This window comes from Neopelma chrysocephalum, unplaced genomic scaffold (assembly GCF_003984885.1).
Source record: "Neopelma chrysocephalum unplaced genomic scaffold, ASM398488v2 Primary Assembly neopelma1_103b, whole genome shotgun sequence".
Classification (NCBI taxonomy): Eukaryota; Metazoa; Chordata; class Aves; order Passeriformes; family Pipridae; genus Neopelma; species Neopelma chrysocephalum.
Genome location: NW_020897767.1, coordinates 963,111 through 972,957, shown reverse-complemented (window position 1 = coordinate 972,957; position 9,847 = coordinate 963,111). Strand labels below are relative to the sequence as shown.

General features: G+C 49.6%; 1 protein-coding gene across 1 annotated transcript in view; it reads left to right on the top strand.

The window, feature by feature from the left end:
• Nucleotides 1-3,345: 3,345 nt before the first annotated feature.
• Nucleotides 3,346-9,847, top strand: part of GALNT13 (polypeptide N-acetylgalactosaminyltransferase 13) — a 38,330-nt gene continuing 31,828 nt past the window's right edge. The window contains exons 1-4 of the mRNA XM_027695848.1: nucleotides 3,346-3,353; nucleotides 4,972-5,138; nucleotides 7,951-8,158; nucleotides 8,823-8,993. Coding sequence (XP_027551649.1) covers nucleotides 3,346-3,353; nucleotides 4,972-5,138; nucleotides 7,951-8,158; nucleotides 8,823-8,993 — 554 coding nt within the window. The remainder of the gene's footprint in view (nucleotides 3,354-4,971; nucleotides 5,139-7,950; nucleotides 8,159-8,822; nucleotides 8,994-9,847) is intronic.

The following is a 9,847-nucleotide window of genomic DNA, read 5'->3' as shown; positions in this document are numbered from 1 at the left end:
CTTCTCTTCTCTTCTCTTCTCTTCTCTTCTCTTCTCTTCTCTTCTCTCACCCTCTCCCCTTCCCTTCCCTTCCCTGTCCCTCCCTCCCTTGTCCCCAGTCCCTCTCCAGCTCTCCTGGAGCCCCTTTAGGCTCTCAGCTCTCCCTGGAACCTTCACTTCTCCCTAACAAAACACCCTCTTGTGCCTCTTATCACCTGGGATAATTTAAATATTTTGATCTTCAGGGAAAACTTTATTCCCGAGGTTTTGAAAAGATAAAACCATCAATGTCTGCTTTACAAATTTCTGCTGTCAGCCGTTAAAAAATGACATTTTACAGCTGATAAAGAGAAAATGCTGCCAGTGCCAAAATCTCCCTGCAGGATGTGGCTTTCCTTTCCTTTTGTCCCTAGACATTTTCTGGAACACCTATCAAGGATTTTTGTGATGACTTAAAAGCTGAAGGGGGCTTGGAGGATTTTTTATTTTGATTTTTGATTTTAGCAACTTATAATTTGTGAGGGAAGCCTGAAGTTTGTGTGGTGACTTGGGGGCTGTGGCAGAGCTCAAGGGGGAGTTTCACCAAGTCCATTGAATTATTTTCAGTGGAATATACAGAGGAAAACTTCTGCATAACAGAGAATTCCAGAGAATTCCAGAGAATCTCCAACTGGAATTTTGTGTGTGGAGTGTTATCCAAACTTTGTACTTTTGGAAGTAAATTTTTAGAGGTGGGATTTTTTTTCCCCCCACATAACTGTTACAGAAACCTTGTGTTTATTGGATTTTATCTTTTTCCAATTCATTTTTTGCCCTGTTTCCCTATTCTGTAAATCCCCTGGCCTGATTTATAGGTACAGCAGCTTATAGCCAATAAAAATTGTGATAAATAAAAGCAAAATTAATCACTTATTCACAAGTGATCAGGTCTTCTAAAATGTCCCATTACTTTGGCTTTTTGAACTGAATTGTCACTTGGCTCAAGTCTTGCTTATTATGCTTTGATTGAAGTGAAATCCTTCAGGCTCCCATGAGATTTTAAATGAAGTTAATGCTTTTTTTGCCTGGATTTTATTCCCAAATGCCCGCAAAGAACAGAAGGAGAACAGGAATATTCACCTCAGTGACTGGTTGTGCTCAGCTGGAGGGAGAAGGGCTGTTTAACACTGAGGGAAATGTGTCTAAATGCATTTTCCTGATGAAAAGAAGTTTTTGTCTTCTCTGGTGAAAGGACAGAAAGCATTGAGAAAAATAATTTCCCCATTTTCCTCCTCAGACAGAAGCTTTCTGTACATCCTCTGTCTTTAGGGAGTAGCAAATTGTTCCAAAAGCCAATTTATAATGCTTTGCTCTTAAGGAAGAATATGATTTTATGGTTTAATATGTTTAGTGTGTGACACAGAGACTGATTTTTATTGACACGGGCACAGGTTTGCACTCACTGTGCTTTTCCCTTTATCAGTGCAAGGTTCTGCTGCAGGGTTTGGGGTGGGAAATTAAATTAAAAAAAATAGAAAATAAAAAAAAAATACTCTTGCTGGACGTGGGAAGTTTGTGATGAAGTTTGTGGGTGCTGCTGTATCAGGGGAGATCTTGAGCTGGGAGAGGTGTGAAAGTGATAAATCAGATGGGTGTTATTGGGGTGTAAAGGTGATAAATCAGATGGGTGTTATCGGGGTGTAAAGCTGATAAATCAGATGGGTGTTACTGGGGTGAAGATGATAAATCAGATGGGTGTTTTTGGAGTGTGAAGGTGATAAATCAGATGGGTGTTTTTGGGGTGTAAAGCTGATAAATCAGATGGGTGTCTCCATCTTAATTTGCCTCCCATTATGTCCAGAGTTGTCTCCCAAAGAATGTCCCCTGACTGCCTGAGTCCTGTTGGGAATGGCCAACTTAAAGATTTTAATCAGTGCCAGCTCTAATTTGAAGTAGCTATTGATTAAACCTTGAACCAGTTTAAGTCAACAGAGAAATGCTTAATTTTATTTCTAAGTATTTTCTGCAGCAAGGGAAGAAATCCATCTTCAATCTTTTCTGGCTGAGTAAGGTTGCAAGTGCTTGTCTCCAAACTGCTAGACCATTATAATTGGATTTTCTTACTGAAATGTAGGTTGAAAGTAGCTCCTGTGTGAGTATTTGTGCTTAGGAGCATCCACTTCTGAGCAGAAATGTGATTTTTTTAGAGAGGAATCGTGGCTTGAATGTGGTGCTACAGTTTAGTGTTGGATTCTGTGAAGCAGAACCCTTGAGGGGTGGTCCCAGGGTGGGGGGAAAGGCTCAGGAAGGAGCAGTTCAGGACTGGAAACCAATGTCTGTGAGAATTTCCCTGGTGAAACATCCATGAAAATCTTCCCATGCCCCAAATCCCTGTTCAGGGCAGGAAGCCCTGCCTTGATTTTTTAGGTGAGACCACTATTTGCTGTTCCTGCAACTCAGCCCAGATAAAGGAGGGTAAATGGGTTTATTTTGTGGTGTTCACCTCTAATCCATTTGTCCCATGGGATGCACTTCAGGAAAACACGTGGGACCGACACATTTAAGGGAGCCCAGTGTTATATCAGCCCTGCTTTTCCTCAGCAGCTCATCCCAGGCCAGTCCCTGTGTCCCCCCAGGCTGCTCCAGCCCCTCTGGAGCAGAGTCCTTCCTGCCCCAGGAGTCACTGGGAATTGCAAGGGGCAGGGCTCTCTCAAAAATTGGAAATATTCCCTGTATGAGATCATGTTTTAGCAGGGCCTGGAGGGACAGGACACAGGGAATGGCTTCCCACTGCCAGAGGGCAGGGAGAGATGGGATACTGGGAAGGAATTCCTGTCTGGGAGGGTGGGGAGGCCCTGGCCCAGGTTGGGCAGAGAAGCTGTGGCTGCCCCTGGATCCCTGGAAGTGTCCAAGGCCAGGTTGGGTGGGGTTGGAGCAACCTGGGCTGGTGGAATGTGTCCCTGTCCATGGCACTGGATGAGCTTTAAGGTCCCTTCCCACCCAAACCAGTCTGAAATTCTGCAGTTCTGTGAAAATCCTGGTGCAAACCCTGCTGCTCCCACAATTTGCCCACATCCCGTGGGAAGAGCGGGGAACAGGGAGAGTTTTGCTCTGTTTCCACGTCACTGATCATGGGGAAACATGTTTTTCTGCCACTCAAACAGCTGCCTTGGCTCCATGTGTATTCATAAGGTGGCAGCTGGTGGCTGCAGGAAGGAAAACAGGGATTGTGGGACAGGGATTCCAGTGCTGTGTGAGTTAACAACAATCAGTGGGTATTGTACAGTGCAGGGGGGAGGGAGGGAACCCGAGTGCCTGGGAACCTGTGAGGAGCAGGAGACTGATCCATCAATTCTTCAGCACGGGCTGGATTTCTGAAGTGGAAAAATGAGTTTGTGAGTCACTGTTTGGTTTCAGTGAAGGGTTTTATCTGTCGTGTGCTCACAGTCCCTGGGCAGGGGCTCGGAGGTGCAGTGGGAGAACAGGCTGTGGGAAGCTGTGTCATGGAGCTGGGAAGGGGCTGAGGGAGCTGGGGGGGCTCAGCCTGGAGCAAAGGAGGCTCAGGGGGGACCTTCTGGCTCTGCAACCCCCTGACAGGAGGGGGGAGCCGGGGGGGGTCGGGCTCTGCTCCCAGGGAACAAGGGACAGGAGGAGAGGGAACGGCCTCAGGCTGTGCCAGGGGAGGCTCAGGTTGGATATTGGGGAAATTCCTTCAGGGAAAGAGGTGTCAAGCCCAAAGAGGTGGATGAGCACCAGGGGCAGAGCGTGACTGTGCCCAGCCAGGAGTGAGGTGGAGCTCAGGGTACAGATCAGTCACCTTTGGCTGGGGCTGTGCTTGTTTTCCATCGCACTTCTTGCCAATGGGAATGGCTTTGAGAGCAGGAATAGTGGTGGTACATCCACTGTGTGCTTGTGTTCTTTGCTGTTTAACTTCTGAAGTGAATCAGAGACTCGGGAAAATTGTTGTGAGGCAGTTCAGTGAAAACTAATCGATGTCTCACTTCCTCCAGAGGGATGCTAAAAGCCAAACCTTCCTATGCAGAGCAGCCTCCCCTCACAGCAAGTCATGTTTCAGTGCCTGTGTCTCCAGTTTGCCTCTTCCCTTCCTCTCCATCCCCTTCAACCACCCGGACACGGCGGGTTTCCCTGGGGTGGTTTCGTGGCTGCTTCCCAGCCCCTTTTCAGAGAATCATAGAATCAGCTGGGTTGGAAGGGACCTCTGAGATCATCAAGTCCAACCCTTGATCCAGCACCACTGAGGTTCCCAGCCCATGGCACTGATGCCACATCCAGTGTGATCTTAAACACCCCAGGGATGGAGAATCCACCCCTTCCCTGGGCAGCCCATTCCAATGGCTGATCACCCTCTCTGCAAAGAAATTCTTCCTAATCTCCAACCTAAACCTCCCCTGGCACAGCTGAAGACCCTGAGCCCTCTTGTCTTGCTGAGAGTTGCCTGGGAAAAGAGACCAACCCCCCCCTGGCTCCCCCCTCCTGTCAGGGAGTTGCAGAGAGTGAGGAGGTCTCCCCTGAGCCTCCTCTTCTCCAGGCTGAGCCCCCCCAGCTCCCTCAGCCTCTCCTCACAGCACTTGTGCTCCAGTCCCTTCCCCAGCCTTGTTGCTCTTCTCTGGACCTGCTCCAGGACCTCAATGTCCTTCCTGAGCTGAGGGCCCAGAGCTGGACACAGCACTCCAGGGGTGGCCTCACCAGCGCTGAGTCCAGGGCAGGAATCACTTCCGTGGCCCTGTTGGCCACACTGTTCCTGAGCCAGGCCAGGATCCATTGGCCTTCTTGTCCCCCTGGGCACACTCTGGCTCCTGTTCAGCTCCCTGTCCATCCCCACTCCCAGCTCCCTTCCTGCCTGGCTGCTCTCCAGCCACTCTGTCCCAGCCTGGAGCTGCCGGGGGTTGTTGTGGCCAAAGTGCAGGACCTGGCACTCATCAGTAGAGCCCTTTGGGGATATTTTAAACACTGACCTCCCTTTCCCTGTGTTTTTTCTCTGCTTGGGGGCAGGTGCAAGACGAAGGTGTACCCCGAGGAGCTGCCCAACACCAGCGTGGTGATCGTGTTCCACAACGAGGCGTGGAGCACCCTGCTGCGCACCGTGGCCAGCGTCATTAACCGCTCGCCCCCGCGCCTGCTCCGCGAGATCATCCTGGTGGACGACGCCAGCGAGAGAGGTGGGGCTGGGGGTGATGCCCATTTCGTGCCCCAAAAGGCTCAGAGGAACTGCTCAGAGATGATCTTTAGTCTTTAAGCAGCGAGGGATTTATGAACTCCCAGCTCGCGCTGGGCAAAGAGTTCCCAAGTAATCAGTGAGAAGTTGGACTGTTGTGCTGGTTTAAAGGCAAACCAGCAGGGGAAATGAACCCAACTCAAAGGAGAGATTATAAGTCAGAATAACAATTTAATGAAATAATACAATAAGTACGATTATACAGACAAACAGTTGGTCTTAACCCTCAAAACCCAAATGTATAACCCAGCACCCTGGGGCAGGAACAGAGTGGGGTTCCTTGGGCCCCCTGAGCCCAAAGTAAAGGGAGAGGGGAAAAAACCTGTTGGTGAGAAGTGGTGGTTGCAGTCTGGTTGAGAGTGGTGCTCTGCAGTCTTCCTCTGGATCCCACGAGTGGTTAAAAAAGTCCCAAGACTCCAGGATTATCTATCCTCCAGTTCAGGCAGGAATGCCCAGTCCCTCCCTCAGGGTGGGGAGTTCCACAGTGGGTGTGAGGACAGGAGCACCCTCCTGTCTCACAGTTCCACACTGGGTGTGAGGACAGGAGCACCCTCCTGTCTCACAGTTCCACAGTGGGTGTGAGGACAGGAGCACCCTCCTGTCTCACAGTTCCACCCTGGGTGTGAGGACAGGAGCACCCTCCTGTCTCTCAGGCCTCTGAACACCCAGTTTACAGCCTGAGGGCTCAGGGCTGCTCTGGGCAGAGGGTGTCAATGGTCTGTTGAGAACAGTTTCTGGGCAATGGCATGGAAGGCTCTGGAATACACAGTTTAGGGTTGCACCCATCCAGTGATGAACTGGTCCCAGCTGTTCTAACTGGGACAACTATTTATACAATTTTTGCAAGAGATTACATCATCTTTACATGCATATTCATATTATTACAACATCTAGTTATAATATTCATGGCAGGTGGAGTTAGGGCACAGTCAGGGGCTGGGTCATCATTTTGGGGAGAATCTCGGTGGCACATCCTGTTACTTCAGCCTCAGGGGTCGTCTTTTTGCTCTTCTCCCTCAGGTAAACTTCTGAGCTTTCCTTAGTTTTGCTGCCTCCAACATATATTTGGCAGGAGTTTCTGGACTCTGGCCCTTCTCTTTCCCCTCATCTCTCCGTGTTCCTTCCTTATGTCTATCTATGTGTGTGTGTGTATATTATTTATATACATATATTATGTGTGTGTGTTAGCATTTTTGGTGCTCCTTATTTCCCTGTGCTCTTGCTTCATGTTCTTTTGTGTCAGTGTGTCAGCATTCTTTGGTAAAGTGTTATCTTCCACTAGTCCTTGACTTGTGGTTCTTTATTTTTTGCTCAGAGCATCCATTCTGAGTTATCTCTTCAGACCTTGCTCTGTCTCATGTGACACAGCAATTCCCACCCCAGGGCTTCTCTCAGTGCCAGCCTGAGGGTCCCCCCGAGCAGGGGGGTGGAGGGGGGCTGGGGGTTGGTGCTGCTCAGATTTTGGCGTTTCTTGGTTTTTTGGGTTTTTTTTGAATGTGCTTCCAGTTTTTTATCATGTCCAGTAGTTGTGGCTGCCCCGTCCCTGGAAGTGTCCAAGGGCGGGTTGGATGGGGCTTGGACACTTCCAGGGATCCAGGGGCAGCCACAGCTTCTCTGCCCAACCTGGGCCAGGGCCTCCCCACCCTCCCAGCCAAGAATTCCTTCCCAATATCCTGCCTAAACCAACCCTTATTCAGCTTAAACCCATTCCCTGTGTCCTGTCCCTCCATGCCTTGTCCCCAGTCCCTCTCCAGCTCTCCTGGAGCCCCTTTAGGCCCTGGAAGGGGCTCTGAGGTTGTATCCAGAATTCCATCAGTGCTTTTTTTGCCCTGCAGTTTCATGTTTCACGTTCCTCTAAAGGCCAGTCCTTTTCCACATCTCTCCCTGTCTCTCAGCCTCCTCATTCTGTGATTCAGATTTCCCTGAATATCCACACTGAGCCAATTTCCTGGAATCCCAGGATGGTTTGGGTTGGAAGGGACCTTAAAGACCATCTCATTCCAACCCCTGCCTGCATTGCTCCTATTTGGGGTTCATTTCTTTTTCTCTTGTTTTTTTTTTCCCCTGTTCTTTTTTTAAACCCAGGCTTTAGAAAGAAAACTCTCTCCATGTGAAACTCATATTACCTGCAAAAGGAATCACACAACGTTCTTTAAATGGAATCAATGGGATGATAAATTATCCTGGAGTAGCCAAATGTGCCTAATGGCAAATACAACCTGGAGCTGCAGCTGCTCCAGGGACAGAGGATGCAGCGACTCCGTCCTTTAGTTCTGCCTCATGGAGCATTAACTGAACTCTAATTACTCTCCTGCATTTCCCTGATCATTAAGTGGCTTAATGGTTCTCTGTTCCAGAAGGTGGAGGAAGATTTTAGCCAAGTAACTCTAATTTTTCCTAAAAGGAGTTGAGGAATTCAAACAGTGAAATTCATCCAAAATGGCCCTTTTTGGATCGAACCCTTGGCAAATTGGCCAAAGGGTCTTTGTTTTGCATTCACTCTTTGCTGGTCTATTTCAGGAAATAATTGATTGTGATTTACTTAAAATTCCTGTGATTTTATCAGAGAACCCAAGAATGGGTTGGGTTGGGTTGGGTTGGGTTGGGTTGGAAGGGACCTTATCTCGTTCCAACCCCCCTGAGATGCTCCAACAAGCCGGGAGGGGGGTTGTGTGTCCTTTGAAGTCTTGACAGTTGCTGAACCTCTCTAAACCCCACATTTCCTCTCTGTTTCCCTCCCCAATTCTGTTTGGCAGAGTTCCTGAAGGCCTCCTTGGAGAACTACGTGAGGAGCCTGGAGGTGCCGGTGAGGATCCTGCGGATGGAGCAGCGCTCGGGGCTGATCCGGGCGCGGCTCCGCGGGGCCGCCGCTTCCAAGGGCCAGGTGATCACCTTCCTGGATGCCCACTGTGAGTGCACCCTGGGCTGGCTGGAGCCTCTGCTGGCCAGGATCAAGGAGGACAGGTGAGGGGACCCCTGGCTCCGGGGGCAGGGATCAGCTCCAAGCTCTTCCCGTGCCAGAAATCAAGGTTCAGACACTTCACTGAGCTCAAAAGGGAGAGTTGGGTTTTAATCCATCAGATTATTCTCTGATACTGGAAACAGAATCTGATTTCTAAATAAAGATGTGATAATATCCCCCAAGGTCTGGATGTTCCCACCCCAGTGGCAGCTTTCCCCTGCTTGTTACCGGTGACAGCTTCTTGTCTGTCTGACCCCCAAAGCTCACTGCAGTTTGCACCCTTTTTTCTTCTCTTTTATTTTTTCCCTTCTCCCCTCCCTTTTTTCCACGTCTTTCTTTTTTTCCCCTTTACCTCTTTTTTCTCCCTTTTTCCCTCCTTTTTTCTTTCTTCCCCTCCTTTCCTCCCCCTTTCCTCCCCCTTTCCTCCCCCTTTCCTCCCCCTTTCCTCCCCCTTTCCTCCCCCTTTCCTCCCCTTTTCCTCCCCCCTTCCCTCCACCCCTTCCTCCCCCTGCTTTTCCCCCTTCCACCTTTTTTCCCCCCTTTCCTCCTTTTCTCCCCCCTTTTCCTCGCACACAACCCCCATGCAATCCATGCAGTATCCCCCCTGCTGACCCTAAAAACACCACTCTCAGTCCCCTGCTCAGATCCAGGTGCCTTTTCCCCCAGGAAAACCGTGGTGTGTCCCATCATCGACGTGATCAGCGACGACACGTTCGAGTACATGGCAGGGTCCGACATGACCTACGGGGGCTTCAACTGGAAACTCAACTTCCGCTGGTACCCGGTGCCCCAGAGGGAGATGGACAGGAGGAAAGGGGACAGGACCCTCCCTGTCAGGTGAGGCACTGCCCTGGGCCTGCTCTGTGTGTGCTTCCCTAGATTCCCTGGATTTCTAACTCAGAATTCCCAGAGTTCTCCCGAGATCCCATCGGGGAGTCGTGGGTAGCGAAGGCCAAATTCTGCCCCGTCCTTAGTGCTGCAGCAGAGCTGAGAAAACCCATTTCATCTCCTCCTCACCAGCCTTTCTGCCTGCTCAGCTCCCTCCCTTAGTTTTCTGCAAACAGCCTTTTTATTCTGGTTTTTTTTAACCAAATAGCAGAAGTTGTTTCTGAGCATTTTGGACGCTGAACCCCAACATTCAGCTGTGATGATTTTGCACTTGAAGCTCTTGTTTTCTTGGGAAATAGAACTGATGACTGTGCACCCTGAGTCAAAAATGATCTAAGAGAATTTGTTAATTGCTTTTTTTTTCTTCCCCACCAGCTTTTAGCTGGGATTTTGGGGGATTCTCCCAATCAGAGGGGTGTCAGTGAGCAGAGTGAGGGTGAAGGGGTCAGGGGACCAAGTCCCACATGTGCCCATAGAACTGATGACTGTGCACCCCGAGTCAAAAATGATCCAAGAGCATTTTTTATTTGCTTTTTTTTCTCCCCCACCAGCTTTTAGCTGGGATTTTGGGGGATTCTCCCAGTCAGAGTGAGGGTGAAGGGGTCAGGGGACCAAGTCCCACATGTGCCCATAGAACTGATGACTGTGCACCCTGAGTCAAAAATGATCTAAGAGCATTTTTTAATTGCTTTTTTTCCCCCCCCACCAGCTTTTAGCTGGGATTTTGGGGGATTCTCCCAATCAGAGGGGTGTTAATGAGCAGAGTGAGGGTGAAGGGGTCAGGGGACCAAAGTCCCACATGT